Source organism: Vipera ursinii (genome assembly GCF_947247035.1).
Source record: "Vipera ursinii genome assembly, chromosome: 8".
NCBI lineage: Eukaryota > Metazoa > Chordata > Lepidosauria > Squamata > Viperidae > Vipera > Vipera ursinii.
Genome location: NC_139519.1, coordinates 19,628,624 through 19,647,920, shown reverse-complemented (window position 1 = coordinate 19,647,920; position 19,297 = coordinate 19,628,624). Strand labels below are relative to the sequence as shown.

The following is a 19,297-nucleotide window of genomic DNA, read 5'->3' as shown; positions in this document are numbered from 1 at the left end:
CAAAGTATCCACATCCAAAAGCCCTGACATATTTATTAACCTTTTCAGTGAGGATGGTTCTTTTCCTTCTTACCTGGGCAACTGCTTTGACTTGCCCTGTGCTCACCGTCGTGACAGGAGGGCCCACGGCTGTCTCTGCAATCACGTACTGGCCCTGAGGGATAGTCATCATCTGAATCTCGGAAGCTGGGGGGAAAAAAAAAAAGCTGAGAGAATCCCGTTCATTATCTCTAACAAGACATGATTGACACACTAAAGCAGGGGCGTTCAACCTTGGCAACTTTAAGACCCGTAGACTTCCACTCCCGGGATAAAGAGCGTTGAATAGGGTATCGCTTATCAAAGCATTTATCAGCATAATTAAATGCAAAATTGCCCCAGGGATCAGATGAGTAAAAATGCAAAGGGTTGAGTCCAAAGCTGGAAAAAGGGAAATCTTGCATAAAGTATCAAGGAACTTGGGAGATTCTGTTGCCCTTCAGATAGCTTCAACAATACTTTTGTCGAATCGTAGCTCAGAAATTGGGAATAAGGTGTAGTCCGGGGCGGTCCCCAATCCCCGGTCTGTGGACCAGTACCAGCCCGCGGCATGTCAGCAACTGGTCCACACAAACAAGCAAAGCCCCATCCACAAGGTACAGGCAGCACATAAAACCACACCCCCTCCGGTCAGCGGAAAAACCTCTCTCCATGGAACTGGTTCCAGGGAAGCAAAACAGCGTCACGGAGCGTATTTGGTACGTACGATAGGTGCGAAACGAGTTCCATGTGTTGGGAAGATAGGCTTGCTGGACTGAAGAACCTGGTTGCGACTGATTGTGCGAGGAGGGAGTTGTCTGTATCTGGGAAGGGCTGAGTTCCTGCTGAGTTGGCTGGGAAGAAGGACTTAAGGGCTGGCTGCCCACCTGGAGAAACAAAAGGAAAAGGTGCTCCAGGAACTTAAGAAAGAAAGCGATTTGTTATTGATCTAAAAGTCTCATCTCTTACTCATACCCAGAGCTTTTAACCAATAAACTGTAGTGTCCTAATTCATTCGTTTATAGCACTTTACTTCCTGCTCTTCTGTTGAAAAGAATGACTGAAAAATAAAACGACAAAACTCCAAGCAACCATTTCATTTCTAATCGAGATAACTTCAAAGTGACCAAAGCCTTCCAGCACACACAAGAACATCGAAATAGGTGGCTAGAATATGACTAAATAAGCCATTTAGAATTTAGGATCAAGGTACTGCATTTACTGAGATGTAGAAATAACATTATATCCTCGCACTGAGCCGTGGTGGTGCAGTGGTTAGAATGTAGTATTGCAGGTTAATTCTGCCGACTACCAGCAGTTCGATCCTGACCATCTCAAGGTTGACTCAATTTTCCATCCTTCCCAGGTCGGTAAAATGAGAGAGGGCTGTAAAGGGACTAGCTGTTGTTGCTATTACTATCTCCAAAATAAAACTTTGCGTGCAGAACTTTGGGCTATTCCACTTGGTACCTTTAGGGACCATCTTACCTGCTGCCTCAAACTGTCCATGCATCTTAAGAGTAGCATGCATGTAATTTTACACAACTGCATGACTTACCTGTGAAGAAGATGGGGCTGCAGAGGTTGGTTCGGTGACCTGGATATGCTGTACCTGGATAGCATGCTGGGTGTATGACTGAGGGTCGTGTAGCTGACCGACGTCTACTGTGGAATGCTGGGTCTGATGAGGTGAGGTAGCCTGGGGATCAGGAGAAAAACGTAACGTCCGAGTTGACTTTAGAATTGCGTTCTCGCTGGTACAAGTCTTACAAGTCAACCAGTATAATTCTTTTTGCAAAATTCTGTTCTCTTGAGATGAATTGCCCAAAAGATCAAGATGAATCAGTCTGGTGCAACACCTGTTTTCCAAGTAACCCACACAACAGAAATAAACCGTCACTCAATGGGCAGGGAACAGTTTTACATTCTCAAAGGCTTGGCTTCAACTTTGGCACCTCTTGCTAAGGAGGTCTTAATTAACAGGACACCTTTTGTAATACGGATTACCACTTAGCAACTGCCGTTACGTCGTGGTTGGATCTAATCTAATCTTGTTCTGCCCCATCCAGATCCTGGTTCAACACTCTGATGGCCTCCCGGGGAATAGCGGCTACTCCTTTGTTATTTAGCTCAGTTTTATATAATCTCTGCTTTCTGAGATGCTCAGCGCCACTGCTAGTCCTCTGCCTCCTACAGAATCTATGCACAACCCAAACACAACTCACCTGAGCCACTTGCACAACCTGCAACTGTATGTGTTGTGGCTGTTGCAAGCCAGCTGTGGATTGTGATACAGGAATATACTGAATACGTGGGAAATCACCCTGCGGAGTTCGGTAGTCGGTGGTTAGAGTCTGTGATAGTTCTGTCATGGCTTGAGTCAGCAGATCTGATGTCTTTACAAGGAGGAAACAGGCAAAGGAAGACCATTATATAGTTTAAATTGTGGATATACATCCTAGCATCTCTAGATTTGAAAAAAAAAACCTAAGCCATAACCTTTTGGCCTTTCCTGGCTGTTTTACTCTATTGGATCTTCTGAATATCCTAGAATTCTTACCACAACGGTCTCCCCCGAAGTGCTGTCAGCAGTTAGGACAGCAGGAGTGGCACTAATTACTGCGGTTGTGAGCGGCACATGTATTGTGTTTGTTGGGATCTGAGGATATTCCGGGTGCTTCTTGCGAATATGTTGCACCATCTTGGTCTGTGCAGAAGGAGAAAGAAGGAATGTTAGAAAGATGAAAAGAATATCCGCTTGGATATTGCAGGCCTCTTCCTCAGCCAGGCCAAAATGCAGTCAGCAGTCCATATATGGAGCACAACCTATTGCTTCTCTTATCCTGGCACGAAGACTTGACTTCTCGGTTCTGAACAAACAACTTGGAAAATTGTTTTAGAAAGACTGAGCTTTAAGGGGTTCAGGCATCATCTTGCCAGGACTAAATGAGTCTGTGCAGTCCAAACAGTTACAGAGAGGCTGTTGAGAATCCCCCCCTCCCAAAGCATGACGAGATGGTAGTCCTGCTCTGGGATAGCCCCATATCTTGAAATATATTTTTCCCAGTGGTCCTCCTGAGTTTTGCAAGCAGGTGAAAAATTGTAGTATCTCACTAAGACTTTGGACCTAGACGAAATGTGTTAGGACTGTCTTTCTTGATTCTAACAACTGCTTTATTGTCTGTCTTTGTTCTTCCTGTGTTTTGCTGTTTGCTGCAAAGAGAACATTAGAATTGGAGTCATTTATAAATAGAGATAGATAGATCGATAGGTGGCTGCATGGATGGATGGATGGATGCATGCATGCATGGATGGAGAGAGAGAGAGAGAGAGAAAGAGAGAGACAGAGAGATGGGTGGATATACAGTAGATAGGTAGATAGACAGACAGACAGAGAGACAGAATATGGAATGTGAGAAGTATAAACCATGGAAGACCAAGTAGAAATAAAGCACATGATCTTTTAAGATGAAGTGAACTTAGAGGGACCAGAATGGGCCACTTTAAATGAGTTTGTTGTATTTGCAAAAAAACCACAACAGACTATACAATGGAGGGAAATGACAGTTGTGCTTCAAAAAGGACATTGCTTAGTATATGCTCAGCTGTAGTCTAATTAAAAAAAAAACCAACCAGATCCATCGAGGGGACTTTCAGCGAATGAGCAAGGGTTTTGGACTAGATGACCTCCAAGGTCCCTTCCTCCTCCACCACCACCACCACCATCATCATCATTATTAAATATTTGGGCATTAGGCATATATCCGCAGTACCTTACTGCTATACTGCTTGGAACAATGAGGACAACAAACAGGCGGTGTGGCGATTGTTCCAGTCAGCTGTGTGTGCGTACTCAGCATTGGATCTGGTTCTCCTGGGCCTGCTGGACGCAACTTTCTGATACTGGGAGGAAGTTCTGCACCTGGGTGGTTTTTTAAAATGTGGGCTTTCCGCTTGCTGGCACTCTTATAAACCTAGAAGAGAAAGAGGAATGAATGAAGGACCCCAGGCACTGCCTTTGAAAGAGTTGGGTATTAGCCACTCAGCCAACCTCATGGAGAGGCTTGGATAACAATTTCTGCTTCCACCAGCTGTTACGTGGCAACTCAGAAACAGATCTGTGGTTTGCTTGTTCCTGTGTTCACACAGATAGATGCGTTAGGAAGTTACAAAGCAGTGAGAAAATGAATGAGTTTTGGAGCTGCATTTCTTGTAATAACACAAGGCCTCACATGAATTAATACAGAGGTGAGATCACGCTAGATCTGGTTTGTTTTCACTGCTTTGTGAAAGAGGTCACTTATAGAGTTCCAGCGTCCCTTCATCTTTTTTCCCCCCCTCTTGTTGTGACAAACAAGGATAGTTCGAAGGACGTTAACTGTCTCAGAAGAAATAACAACCAATTACAACCTCGGGGGAAGGCAGCTGCCTTTTTTATCACACCCCCTTTAGATACAAGGGGCAAGGGAAAAGGAAAGTTGGAAAGCCCCAATCAAACTCCATGGAAGAAGAAGAAGAAAACAGTTATTGATAGAATATGTAACCAAATCCACTCCCTCCTAGCACATCGTTGGATAATGAGAAGTCTGCAAGAAAATAACAAAGCTCAGAGATAGCTAAGGAACCCACAATACTTAATCAACTTAAAAGGTAAAGGTAAAGTTTCCCCCGCACATGCATGCTAGTCGTTTCCGACTCTAGGGGCCGGTGCTCATCTCCGTTTCAAAGCCGAAGAGCCAGCGCTTGTCCGAGGACGTCTCCGTGGTCACGTGGCTGGCATGAGTAGACGCCAAAGGCGCACGGAACGCCGTTCCCTTCCCACCAGAGTGGTCCCTATTTTTCTACTTGCATTTTTACGTGCTCTCGAACTGCTAGGTTGGCAGAAGCTGGGACGAGTAACAGGTGCTCACTCTGTTACGCAGCACTCGGGATTTGACCCGCCAAACTGCCGACCTTCTGTTCGACACGCTCAGCGTCCTAACCCACTGAGCCACAGCGTCCCTTTTAATTAAATTACTTATATCCTAGTCTAGAAGTGGAAAGGAAGGGAAAAACTTGTTAACCTATGTAAACTTTGGGAAATATACTCTTGCAATAAAGAGTTTATTTAGGGGCTTGCTGAATTAGAGTGCTTCTTGTGACAATAGTGTACAGGGATCTTATTTCACTTTTTTACTATTATTAGATCGCAAACTGAGTATCTGAGATAAACTAAGGGAAATGCTGTTACTAGCCTTAGCCAGAGAGGGTCTTCAGAGTTAAAAGACAGTACAGATTTTAATATGTATGAGGTTTTAATATAATGTAACAGGTGTTTCATGAATAAGGGTATTTATGAAAAAAGAAAATCACATTTATTCTCTTTACTGTTCTTTGACCAGATTGCAGAAAGATTTGAGAGATGCATTTCACTGTGGAATTTTATTATAGGACCATGCCTGGCATTTCCTTCTATAGAAAAGTCTGCATTCTGTTCTACCCGGTTATTTATTTGAGGGATCAAGATTAATTGTTTTCAAAGTGCATGAATCACAGTCACTGTTCAGGAGAAAAATCTTGGTCTTCTCATTCTCCTTACAAGCTGACATGGGCCCTTCTGTAAGATAGCTTTGTTAGCTATCAGTTTAGCAGCTCAAGATTTTTGATATTATTTTTTTAAACAAATCACATTTTAGAGATTGCAAATGGAAAACCGAAGAGACAATACAGAAGGCCTTATATAGCGCAGTTCCCTCCCATTCTATACAGCAGTTCTTTCAATCTTCAAAGCACTCTAGTATATCTTTTAATAAAAGTGCAATTTGGATCCCCAGAGGTAAAATAAATGCTTTCAGCCGAGACCTACATTTATCTTCTTTTAGAAGGTTTTGTGTGTGTGTGTGCATGCGTGTGTGCTCGCACACCTCCAACAAATTCTCTTGAGTCCTCTGAGCAAATAATGAATTGATTTGAAGGGGGAAAATCCCCAGATCAGTTACATTTAATTCCATGTACTGTATACAGCCGAGATAGAGGTGGGGGTTCATTTCATACCTTATCACAGTACTGACAAAAATAATCTCTGTTAGGCTTGATGATTGGCAGTGTTAGCTCTGGCACTTCTTCTATTTTCATTTCAGGATGTCTCTTTGATAAATGATTCACCTAAGATGAAAAAGAAAAGGACTTTTTAAAAAATAGTATTGTAGAGTCACAAAATAAACCATGTTTGGGTGTTACAACAAAGACACGGAACTCCTGTATTTGCTTCCTGGTGGCAATAAGGTGTAGATATGGAGCAATCCTAAAACAAGGAGACCCAGAGGACCCACCTATGGAAAAGTGTTGTTCCATCTCCTGCAAAAATGCGGATTCCCCCACTCAACGGTTAATATAGTATTGAACATCAAGAAGACATTAAGTGGAGTCTATGCTGAAATGCGCTTTGCAAATTCAGAGGTGCCCATGTTGAAAAAAAAACTATCAAATTTAAGACAGGGAATATATAAATGCACCGTAATAAATACTAATGATTTTTAAAAGCCAACAGAATGAGAGAGAGAGAGAAATCTCCCTTTTAAAAAGGATAAAGGAAAAGCATCTCTACCCTGTTCAAGGACCTCATGTTAACCTACGCACTTCACATCTGTCATATCCCCTTTCAGTCCAACGGAACAGTGTGGACTCTGAGCATTAAATGATTTATGGCTAAACATATCATCCTTTATTGGATAGACACAATCAGGATTTTTCCAGGCCTCTGGTAATTTGTTTGTTTGACGAATAGGATGCACTCAAGGCTGTTTTCAGCCTTTTGTGAACCTATTCACATGATACTACTAATAATCATTTGTAAGTCAAGGAGCTGCTTTTTTTTTTTCTTAGGCAAAGAGAGCCCAATTTTAATAAATCATGTGGGGCCTGGATAGGGTATAGTACTAGGATCTCAAGATCCCAAGTTCCAATCCGTGGTCAGACTTAAATCCTCCTCTTAAATCTAATCATTTGCACAGGGTATTTGTGAGCATACTGCTGAAGAAGCTCCAATATTCCTAGGAGAGACGGGAGGACAAGTCCCAAAAATTCACAGCAGTAGTATTTAAGAGGAAAAAACAAAGGGTGTTTTTGTAAGAATGTAATTTTTGCTTGATATTTCTATAACCCTTGCTACAAATATGGGATGACCAACTTAGGCATGGTAGGGCCGAGATGGTTTTCTGCTGACAGCAGAGGAAAATAATGGTCCATTATTTCAAGAGCCTCTTGAACCCCAAAAAGAACTTGATTCTGCATGCAGTCTTAGCATTGGGGATTGTCCACCCTTGCTCTAAACGTTTTTTAAAAAAACAAAAACAAAACTTCAAGCTCACACAGAATGCCTTTATGAAATGGTGTCTAATTAGTGGAGAAGAAGGAGTGATGCTTCAGTGGTTAAAGACACTGAGCTTGTCAGCTGGAAAGCTGCTAGCCCTGGTTTGAGAGCAGAGCACCGTGCGATGGGGGTGAGCTCCTGATCCTTGCTCCAGCTCCTACCCACGTAGCAGTTCGAAAGCAAGCAAATGCGAGTAGATAAATAGGCACCACTTTGGTGGGAAGATAACAGCGTTCCATCCGCCTCGGCATAGAATCATGCTGGTCATATGACTATGGACAGGGTCTTCGGACAACACTAAGAAATGGAGTTGAGCATGGTGCCCTAGAGTTGGACACAACTGGATAGGGGAAACCTTAACTTTTGATTAGTGGAGATTCATAGGCTAGGATTTTGAGGAGTCTGGAATATCTAACTAACCAGCATGCCTCGTCTTCGGAAACCCATCATACACAGGCGACACTTGAACATGAAACTCTCATAATCCGTAGAGGCGATCCGGGGCTTGAAGGCTTTGGAGCGACTAATCCGGTCTGCTTTCTTGGCTTCCCTTTCTGGATTGTGCATCCTCTGCATGTGTTCTCGCAACTTGTCTTTTCTCTGGGGGTGGGGGGTGGGAGAAGAATCCAAAATAATCAGGAAGAAGAGTGAGTAGAGACAAAAATGTAAAAGTTGACCTCTAAAGCAGATTAATCAGGAATAAAAACAAGAAAATATGTTTATTAAAACCTCCATTGAATTTGTTCAGTGACAGGTAACATAATTTAATCAACTGATCTGCAAGGCTCACAAAAATATTAAAGAAAGGGACTCTTCATGACCTGAATCCTTCCAGTAGTAAAGACATTTAAGATAAATTAAAGTATATTTAGATTCATGTTAAGCATCGAGGAATATAAGTTGAGATGATTATGACTTTGGGGGGTACATTCAAATCTTTAATTAAAATTTATAGCAAATGCTTCCTTTGCAAATTTCAGTTCACTGCTAATGTATCTCTAATGTAGAAAAGATCAACCTTTTGGCACTTCAGATATTCCAGAAATCCAATTTCCGAAATTCCTCATCGTTGTCCATGCTTCACAAGGCTGTTGGTCATTGACATTTTCCATCACTGCTCTAATCTCACAGTAAGAATCCTAACAGTGCAACAACACAAACAGGTCTGGGATTGTGCCTTCCACTGGAAGCTTCATACTGCTGACTCACTCATCTGCAGTGCATTTTAAATGTCACTTTTGCTCACAGTTTGCTGAACCAAAGCACGACCCACACACATGCATCAGGCAAGATGGTGCGCACCGTTTGTGCCAAATTCAGCACAAGTTTAGCTGTTGACAGATGGTTTCTTTTCTGAAAAGACAGCCTTGACAGCCATGTCAACCTATTATTTCCTCCTGCATAAGAAGAATCTGTAGCAGGGGTGGGCAACTTTACAACCTGCAGAATGCTCAGCCAGCATTCTGGGAGTTGGAAGTCCGCAGGTTGTAAAGTTGCCATAGCTGCCTTATCCATGATCTTAGGATGTACTACCTTAAACTGTTTGCCGCAGGTGGAGCACAGAAAGTCCTTGCGATCTGAATGCCGCAACATGTGAAGTCGCAGTTTGTCAGGCCGACAGAAAGCCTTGTCGCATTCTGTGCACTGGTAAATCTTTTCTGAATGGAAGCTGCGCACGTGCTTTTTCACCTGGTGGGAACAGTCAAACAGGAAAATCCATTTCAAAATTTATGCATACAATTTCACCCACGTTGAAATGATCTCATTAGAGCAGGGGTCTTCAAGCTTGGCCCTTGTATGACTTATGGACTTCAACTCCCAGAATTCCCCAGCCAGGCACGTGTACCTGGCTGAGGAATTCTGGAAGTTGAAGTCCACAAGTCATAAAAGGGCCAAGTTTGAAGACCCCTAAGCTTAACACTAGAAGATGTCTCTGTGGTTCTACTCACAAGTAAACTAGCAGAAGGATTAGTTGCCTGCCTCTACAACCCAGCTGGATAGACCTGGATGAATTGGCAACCACGCTGTACTTCATATGTAAATCATATACGGTAGTAAAGATCAAAGTTGTAGCTCAGAGGTCTTCAATCTTGGCCCTTTCATGACTTGTGGACTTCAACTCCCAGAATTCCTCAGCCAGGCATGCTGGCTGAGGAATTCTGGGACTTGAAGTCCCCAAGTCATATAAGGGCCAAGATTGAAGACCCCTGCATTAGATGGAGAAGAATGTGCAACTTACAAACTGTGGTCTTATTGCAGGATAAAGGAACAAGTAGCACTAACAGCACTCGTAAATGACATTATTGTTGATCTTCCATCAAACTCACCTGGATAAAATCTGGAAAGCGTTTTTTGCAGGTAGGACAAGTGAAGCAGCCATCGTTAATGTGGATTGCCACATGATCTTTCAGCAGGTCTAAACGGTCAAAGGACTCCGGGCAGAAAATACAAGAGTAGGTCTTCTGGTCCAGGTGGAACTTCATATGACTTTCCAAGGCGCTGCTATTCATGAAGCCCTTGTTGCAGATATCACAGGTCAAAGGGCAATTCCCTTCCCGTCCATGGAACCTTAAATGTTGGTCTAATTTGTCCTTGTCACGGAACGCCTTTCCGCAGTGCAGGCATTTGAATGGGCGGAATGACTTCCGGATGAATAAGTGCTGAAGAGCTGCGTTCTGAAACAATACGTTCGAGAATGGATCAGGTTAACTAGCCAGGATACTGAGGAGATTACATTGCAGCGAACATTTATTTATTTATTTTATTTTTAATTCCATTTATATCCTGCCCTTCTCCGAAGACTCAGGGCGGCTTACAAGCTTAGCAGCATAAAGTATAAAGCCTAACATCTATCTGTGGTATAAAGAGAAGAGAAGAGAGTCAATAGGTTTGCCCAAAAGATACAACATGCAATATCCAAAACTAATTGCAAGATGAATATACTACATGACTGAGCAATTGGACACTAGTTATTGAAAAAAAGGGGGGGAACCCACTTTAAATTATGGAAGAAGAGCACGTTGGGCAACTGTTTGGACACTTACCATTGTTTCCCTTTATGACAAAGGAAGCTTCCCCTCAAATATACAAAAAAATGTGCACAAACTTGTAGAGCTACGTTATTTACTCAGAACAAGAAAGTAAAACAAAAGACCGTACAGGATCACTTATGGAAGTATTCATTCATTCATTCATTCATTCATTCATTCATTCATTCATTCATTTTATTAAATTTTTATGCCACCCGTCTTGCTGTCAAATATTAGAAAGTAACAATGATTCTAATATCACCTTCATATATTCTTCGTACGTAATTTCATTCATTTTTTCCCCCTCTTTTCTCCACATGAGGTAAAACTAAAATATTCCACAATTTTTTTTCTTCTTCTCATTTCCACCTAGATTTAACCAATTTCAGCAGAACTGTTTCTTTTTAGACTGGGATCGGAGCAATCCACAGCTGGTGTTGCAGTCTTAATTTCAAATGTCCTGCGTGCTTTGGTAATTAAACGGGGTGTTTGAGGTCAGCAAATAATTGTGTGGGAGCCATTTCTCCACAGTTTTACAGGAAATCTCCAATTACAGGACACCAACACAGCAGAAGATGGAAAAGGCAGCAGGGACTTTGTACACCCCTACAGAGTCGGAGAAAAACCTAAAGAAATTTTGCACTCACAAACTATCATTTCTCTTCTCATATTAGACACGGCTCGTTTCCCAAGCATGAAATATATTCCTATTCAGACTTTAAGAGAAAGAAATCCAAGCAAGGTAGAAGTTGTAATTGCAATTGAAAAAAAAATTGACTATTAGTACGGATCCCACCACCCACATCATGCAACAAGCAGTGGGCAGTTTTCTTATTGGACATGCTTTCATTTAACCAAGGTTGCACTGTAGAAGCCTGGATGAGGAAAGGTTTAAGCTGTTGGGGGGCAGCGGGGAGGGATTGGCTGAAGTTTGGAAAGTCATATCAGATGCTCGGAGCTGTCAAGCTGTGAGAGCGTGAAAAACATCTACAAGGGCACAGTAGGTAACAGTACCTATCTTCCCTTAGCTGATTTTATTTTCCCCTGCCCAAATATAGAAGCTTACCAGAATGGCCTTAGTCTCAAAATCCGTGCCATTCAGAAAATGTAGTGGATTAATCAAGGTCACAGTCCATCTTTGGCTACGTCTTCTAACAATGACATACGTACAGATGGTGCTGCCAACAAACCATTAATACACATCACCTCATCCAGCTGTTCAGAACATTCCTGCCTGCCAGCCTGCACAGACCAAGGTTCCCAGGAAAGGATCACCAAATATTGTGAATCTCATCCATTTCAACTGGTACCCAGTTTCCCCAGCATGGAAGGTTTTGCCAACTACCAAAATAATTCATAAAAGAGCAGCTGACTTTTCCCTAATTTGGCAGTCAGAAAAATTCAACTTCATGCCTAGATACAATGGCTTGTTTATGCTGGCTGGGGAATTCTGGGAGCTAAAGTCCACGCATCTTCAAGTTCCCAAGGTTGAGAAAAACACGGCCGTAGATGAATGGAACCTAAATGCGAGGTCGGCCAGTGGTTGAGTTCTTCACTTACCCGGATACGCTTTGCTCGCCGCATGTCGTCCGCTGTCATCAGGCTTGGGGTAGCCACCACCGTCTGCTCATGTGGCTGAAGCTGCAGTGAGTGGCTTTCAGGAAGCTGATCCAAGGAGGACGATGTCTCTGAGACCACTGGGGTCTGCTCGGGTTGGTCTAGTCCATTTAGGGTGGCTTGTCCAGTGTCCTCAAACTGCCCCTTACTGGCAAAAGGCAGCAAGTCCTGCAATTAAACCAAGGATATGGTAGATGACCAGACTGAGCCTGAGGTAGGGAGGGGGGTCAAACGTGTCCTCAGTCTCGAGTCCCTTTGTGCCCACAAGAGATCTAAGTCCCGCCCACCTTGAATTCCTTTGACTCTTATCTACTGCCAATTTGCTTTGACCGTTAGTAGTTCAGATTCTTGTAGAGAACTTAAACTTGCAATACATCTTTATGACCATTTGGACCATCTGGATTTTCTGATTTCCCTGGGTACTTGACAGATACAGCCTTGATATACACCAACATCGTTTGAAGGCCTTTCTTTGCTGCTCTCTATGTGCGGTTTGCTTATCAGAGTTACCAATTTTTTCCGTTCTGCCTCTGATGATGCGATTGCAACTCCCACATTCAATTCTTAAAAGCAAAAAATGTGGGTTTGTTCTCTGAAGGAAAAGTGCCAGCGGACAGGGGGAATAGGAGGATCTCTTGGAATAAAGTTAGAAATAGGAGAAGGACCTCTCCCAACCAAAATGTGATTGACACGTCACGATGGTATGAGCTAATAAGGATACTACAATATTCTTGAGCCTGGCAGTCAGAAAATCCAGTTTCATGTTCTGGCCCGCTATCCAGCTTCAAGGTTTACTGCATTCAGATGGTTTGTTCATTGCTGGCCACTAGCTAGCCAGATGTCTTATCAGACAGATTGCCTGCTAGTCTGATGCCCTACAATCTAGAAGAGGTGGCTTTTTTTTCCTCCATAAACCACATTTCATTCTTTTCTTTTTTTTCTTAAACATTGTAAGACACATCCAGTGAGAAAGCCATAGATGACTACATTGGGGAGGAAACCATTATTCTGTGTTTTATTCTTGCCCTGTACACCGCCCTGAGTCTTCCGGGAGAAGGGCGGTATAGAAATATTAATAAATTAAATTAAATTAAAATTATTTTTCTGCTCTTCTTTCTTATTTTGGTAAGGAGAGGTTAGAATGTTTTTCCCCCCAAAACTTCAAAATAGGGTGTGCGTTTTTAATGCTACCAAAAATGTAGATGATACAATTTGGGGGGGGCGTTCTGGAGGCCTCAGAAATGGCGCCGAAGAGCCGTTCCAACTGCTGAAGACTCTACTTGCAGAAATGCCATTATGTGAAATTTCAAGAGATCCACCCAAACAGCTCAGTTCCTCATTTCCACAAAACTCATTCGCTCACTCCTTACAAGTATACCTTGTGGGAACGGCCAGAATTTGGCCTCCCAAGAATTGGGCCTCTCAGCCTTCAGTTTTCCCAAACCCCTTTACTGGCCTCCACGTGAGTTACAGTGAAGAGCATACTCTCCTGGCTCACAGGCTGGCATGCGGGAGGTTTGGGAAACGCTATGATAAAGCTTTCACATATATCTTTTAGTATTTTGTTTTTGTAATGATCTCATAGGCACCTGAGAAGTTCTCACTATGTATCCAATTATCTATGTATCCTATGTTGTATGAGATGGATGGGAGTTTTTTTTGTAATGTTGGAGGTGAATAAAAGTTCAGCGGGCAGTTGCTCGGGGCTTTTTTTTTTTGGTGAGACGAGGCTGCCTGGCTGCTTCAGAGCATCTCTATCGACCCGGGTCTGAGTTCTTTTCCCTTCATACCTGGCTCTCTTCTGCACACTTCCCCCCATTTTCATTGGTTACTTCCAAACGCATGAATTTTGGCGGACGGCCAGGTCGCCTTCCTGGACCAAATCTTCGCTTCCCTCGTCCACGACCTCTGCCTCTTGCTCTAGAAAACACAAGAGATTTCCGGCTTAGATGAGAAGACCTTGATAGGCCTTGTCATTCTTTGCGAACATCAACTTAAAAAAAGGAGCAAGGTACTGCAGCCCCCCATTGTTGGACTCCCACTTACCATCATCCCTAGTCAGCACATTTTGGAATGTAGTCTAAACACATCGAGAGACAGATGTAGGCTTCCTGTCCTTTTTAAGCTACAAATAAAACTTAAAAACAATAACCAAGGAGGGACAATATCCTCTGGTGGAAACAGGGAGGATGATATAGGAAGAGTCTGGCTCAACTAGCATCTTGTTCTTTTAATCAGAGTCTTCAACGCATGGATTACTTCTCTCGAGATGCCCATCCGTCTTTGGTGGATGTCCCTCTACCTTCTCTTGGGTTGTCCATCTATCTTTCTTACAGAATCTCACGCACAGATGGGCTCTCATCTCTTTGTAGCGGGGGGGAAGGGTGGGGTGAATCTAAAGAGGACTGATGATGCTGAATGCCACCTTGGTCCTCCAATGCCGCAATGCTGCCCTGTCTCCTAAAACAGCACTGAAGGGACTCCCTTCTTAAGGAAACAGGTATGCACCTGAGCAAAGAACACTGAGCCTTAAATAATTACTTTAACCCTCTTTGTTGGAAAACTTGGCTCCCCCTGTTTCTCTTGGACAGAAATGTCTACGGAAGGCTTCAATTGGGTGAATGGTAGACTCCTTAAAATACCTGCTGAAGAAGTCCAGCTTTTCATCATGAGAGTTGAGATGTTGCTGGAGCTGTTCTGAGCTCATGAACCGTCGATTGCACTCATAACATGGCCAGTTTTTCTCTTGTTCTCGAAGAACTGTGTTTTCAAGATAAGCCAATCAACAGTAAATGTGGAGGAAACCCCCAAGCTTTTCACCTTTTGTCAGTTATTCACCCTGCCCTGCCAATTCTACGGTAGAAATTGGAGTGACTGGAGAAATCCACAACTTCAGCTTACAGGCTATCTTTTATCTTCTAACAAAAAGCAGTCTCAGGAGGAGAAATAGGATGATAGGCCAGACAGCAGGCCCGAGAATAAGCATGTACAGATTTACACAATAGGTTTTTTTAAAATTCCTTTATTCCTCCTTCTAACCACTGAGCTGTCTCAATGGATTGAGCTTTTCCAGAAATGCTGCATTTGAAGTAAGTGATACAAACCTACAGCATTTCTTTTGCAACAAACCAAGCACATAAATGGCATCTGCTATCAAAAGAACAAATATCTTGCAACTCTAAAATTCTATTTAAACTGTAAGATGTTGGATACCTTTCCTCTCTTCTTCCGATACATCATGGATTTTCTGATTGACAAATTCTGCATAGGAGGCAGCATACCACACCTTAAAAAACAGATATAAAATGGAAAGGAAATTCATAGATTTTTTTAAAAAAAAAAGCTAAATAGAATTAACTGAATCCTGCCCATCTTCCACGAATTGTAGACTGGGGAGGCAGTCCAGAGTCACAGAATCAATTTTAAGTAAAACCGTGATTCAGCTCCAGGCTTTCTCAGCTCAACTCTACCATTCCGTTCACTGAGCCAAACTGATCCACAACTTCTAGAATGTTATTATTTTATTCAGGCCCTTTTACGCTTTAACGAAAGAGGGGAAAAAATAGATCCAAGTATTGCATCTTCATAAGCAAGTGTGAATTTCTGCCCACGTATCAAAAGGCCTTTTATGTAAGTTAATCTGTAAGATTATGATTCATAGAAGGGTTTTTAAAATCGTTATTTCCCATTCGGGGTGACCGAGAGTTGGAATAAATGGCTTGACTGCAAAGTATACAAATTCTCTTTTACTGATTGCCCACAACAACACACAGGCGCACCTTTTTCAAGTATCACACCTGTAATGGGAAATGGAGAAAGTGCTGTTTTGTTCAGCGTCGCTTTGACAGTGTCGCTGTGACTCTGGGTCTCAGATCCTGCCTTCTCATGTTGAAATTTGCATTTTTCCCTCTGCTCTCAAAAATACGGTAGGACAGAAAAAGCAGCAGACTCTCCAGGGAACAGCAAGAGCCAGATGGTGGCACATGTCTTGTGAATGCCTTCAGGTTTGGTTTTTGGGTTTTTTTAACGTTAAGCTCACAGCTTTTTCTCCCAACTGTTCTCTCTAAATTCCATTGGATTTGCTTCTAATAAAAGATAAAAATAACTCGGTGATGACTGATTTTTCCTGCTTGCGATACCAGATCATCACCCACACAAGCCAAGCTGTGAACCTCAAAGAGGTACGCTGACTAGAATGAATGATACCTTAGTAACTAATTATTCACCCAGAAAAAGATGGGGCAAAAATCCCATATTTGAGGCCAGGTAGGACAAACAGCCAGCCAATAGAACTGAAAGAGGGAATTTTTTTAAAAAATAAAATAAAGTAAACCAAGCTGCTTCGGTGCACATTTATCTTAAAGCTTTTATCAGGAGCGCGTGATTAAATTAATAACTGCAGTGATCCGTTTAACAACCACTGTACAAAAGAGTCATATAATCAGGCGTGAGTTACTTAACAACTGCTTTGCTTGGTCTAAACGGAAATTCCGGTCCCCATTGTGGTCATTAATTGAGAACTATCTGTACTATAAAGCAGTATTTTTCAAAGTTACCAATTTTGAAAAACACTGCTACAAACGGAAGTTAGAAGTAAGAATGTGAGATGCAGAGAATGGGGTTAGTAATATTTTTACAAACTTTGGGCAGGGGGCAGGGGGGAAATACCAACCAGATTTGTGTAAAAGAAGTTCTATTAAGATAGTCACCTCATACCTTGAGTTCTTGTTTAGGCTCAACATTTTTAATTGTAGTGTAGTAAATATGGTGACCGTATTGATAGGCTACTAGGTTTTGTTCCAGGTGATTCTGAGCAGGGCGCACAAACATCATCCAGTTGCAAAGAGCTTCGCTAGACAACTCAAACCAAAGATCCTCCTGTAAATCCCGGTCTTTCCTGTCACCTTTGTCAAGGGACACCTTTAGCAAAAAGTAAAAAGAGAAACACACACGTGACCCATAGCAATTTCAGGACTGTGTATTCACTGTATCTAGCATGAACGTTTTTTAAACTGCATTTTGAAAATTAGGAAAGCAATATTAATAGGCCAGATAAGCCGTGAAGCTGATGAATAGCAGCAAATGGGAGAATATTTTTTGGTCTGCCACTGGATCAACACAATAAACAGCTAAGTCATTACAGACTACTTAAATAACAAGCCATGTCTGGGCAAGCCATGTTTACAAATCAAGTACTAGGACAGAAGATATACAAAGAATCCCTCGAGACCAGCATGATCTGTGGGAAGGTATGACAGAGACTCTGTTCCTGGTTTCCTCCAGAAGTAAAAGCTTGCATTAAAGGTGGAAAAATACAAAGTCAACCTGAATTCACACTTGGGGGAGAGAGAGAGAGGGGGGGGGGGAGAGAGAGAGAGAGAGAGACCTTGACTGACGCAGGCTTCTGAGAACAAGTTTTGAACTGCTGAAATCTGAAACCAGCTACTTAACACTCAGCACCATTAACTGATATTTTGCAAAATCTCATGAGGAAGGATAGACCAAGCTTAGTCTGGAAAACAAATGATTACGAGACAATTTAACAGATGTCTTCCTTTGCTCTAGATCAGGGGTCCCCAACCCCCGGACCGTGACCCACTACTGGGCTGCGGCATGCCAGCAACCAGTCCACACAGACAACCAAAGCCCCATCCGTGGGATGCAGGCAGCACACAAAACCACACCCCCTCCAATCCATGGAAAAACCTCTCTCCAAAAAACCGGTCCCTGGTGCCCAAAAGGATGGGGACCTCTGGTCTAGATGATGGAATTTGAACTAAGAAGTTCAGATTGCAAGAAGGGAGATGTTAAACGCCCATGAAAAAGAACTTCTGGACGGTATGTGCTATTCAACACTGGGACAGAAACAACCTGAACTTAAGATTATTTTTTTTTAAGAATTAGAAGAGTAGGAGACTTCTTGCAATAGTAAAGGATGGGACTAGGACTTCCTTCAGCTACTTTTATAACCTGGTTTATCCATTGTATTCAGCCTTGATTTCCTTAATATTTATTTCTTGGATACTAATTGGCTAGATCAGACGAGACACGAAGCCGTAAGTTATAGCTTACAGGCCACAGTGGTCAGTGTAATGTACTACATTATGGCTTTATACACAGTAACGTGCAAACGAAGCCTGAGTCCATGAATAATTTTAAATGGATAGAAAGAAAGATAGATGCCCACAGCCTGGTTTTTTTTTGTGTTGTTGTTGTTGCCTTTGACCATTAGGACTTGTTTCATTAAAATGTGCTTCCTGGGCCCAAGGATGCAAAGATGCTTGTGACATTATACGAACATGTGTGTCTTATATCTGTACCAGCTGTCTCAACATCGGATTATATTTCCATGACTTATGAGGATCCCTTTCAGTTGAAAAGCCGTTTCTGGAAAGATACACGAAGGAAAATAGAAGCTAGGCGGTTACCTTTAGATGAATGTAGCAGTCCTTAAGCTCTGACAACCTAACCAGAGGTCCTTCCACAGGGCCGAATTGTGTGCGCTTGGGAATGCGTCGCTTGGAGAACACTCCTCCCAAAAATCGGTCTATGTAAAGCACCAAGGGAAGGCTGGCTCTGGCTCTCGTCAAAACCGGTCGGTTAGGGATGGGATGCAAGGGCCCGTGCTTTGGACAAACCGAAGGGTGTGCGTTATTGCATTCCTCGCACCCTGAAGGACACAGAGGGAAGAGACACGGTGTTAGCCCACAGGTAAGAAAAATAGATTTGAATAACAGAGTTGGGAGGGACCTTGGAGGTCTTCTCTAGTCAAGTAGGAAACCGTCTACCATTTCAGACAAATGGTTGTCCAATCTCTTCTTAAAAGCCTCCAGTGTTGGAGCAGCCACCACTTCTAGAGCTAGGCCGTTGCATGCTGATGAATTGTTCTCACTGTCAGGAAATTCCTCCTTAGTTCTTGGTTGCTTCTCTCCTTGATTAGTTTCCACCCAGTTGCTTCTTGTCCTGCCTTCAGGCGCTTTGAAGAATAGGGTGACCCCTGTTCTTTGTGGCAGGCCCTTTCTAATGAACCTAGAAACTCTGAAACAAATGTTTGGAGGCAATAACTTTCCATTCTTTAACTAGCTACAGGTTCCTTGTTCTAAAGGGCATCCATTGTTTTCAAGAGATCCTTGCTCTGGGATATCACCAGTTCTAACTGTGAGACGGGCGGCATATACATTTGATAAATAAATAAATGATCAGTAACTCAGGGTAAATGGAACTGTGTGGTGTTTTTTTTTCTCTCTGCTTTCCATACACACTTCTTATATGCATGCACATG

The 19,297-nt window shown here is 42.6% G+C and overlaps 1 protein-coding gene across 3 annotated transcripts in view; it reads right to left on the bottom strand.

Moving 5' to 3' along the window:
* Positions 1-19,297, bottom strand: part of PRDM10 (PR/SET domain 10) — a 43,379-nt gene that overhangs the window by 1,626 nt on the left and 22,456 nt on the right. For all 3 annotated transcript variants that reach the window (XM_083368611.1, XM_083368612.1, XM_083368610.1), the window contains 16 exons: positions 18,444-18,685; positions 16,732-16,935; positions 15,229-15,301; positions 14,658-14,775; positions 13,806-13,935; positions 11,959-12,183; positions 9,697-10,044; positions 8,903-9,058; positions 7,790-7,969; positions 6,052-6,162; positions 3,792-3,992; positions 2,579-2,725; positions 2,244-2,414; positions 1,577-1,717; positions 746-905; positions 74-186 (listed from right to left, as the gene is read on the bottom strand). In XM_083368611.1, the coding sequence (XP_083224737.1) occupies positions 74-186; positions 746-905; positions 1,577-1,717; positions 2,244-2,414; positions 2,579-2,725; positions 3,792-3,992; positions 6,052-6,162; positions 7,790-7,969; positions 8,903-9,058; positions 9,697-10,044; positions 11,959-12,183; positions 13,806-13,935; positions 14,658-14,775; positions 15,229-15,301; positions 16,732-16,935; positions 18,444-18,685 (2,720 nt within the window). The remainder of the gene's footprint in view (positions 1-73; positions 187-745; positions 906-1,576; positions 1,718-2,243; positions 2,415-2,578; positions 2,726-3,791; positions 3,993-6,051; positions 6,163-7,789; positions 7,970-8,902; positions 9,059-9,696; positions 10,045-11,958; positions 12,184-13,805; positions 13,936-14,657; positions 14,776-15,228; positions 15,302-16,731; positions 16,936-18,443; positions 18,686-19,297) is intronic.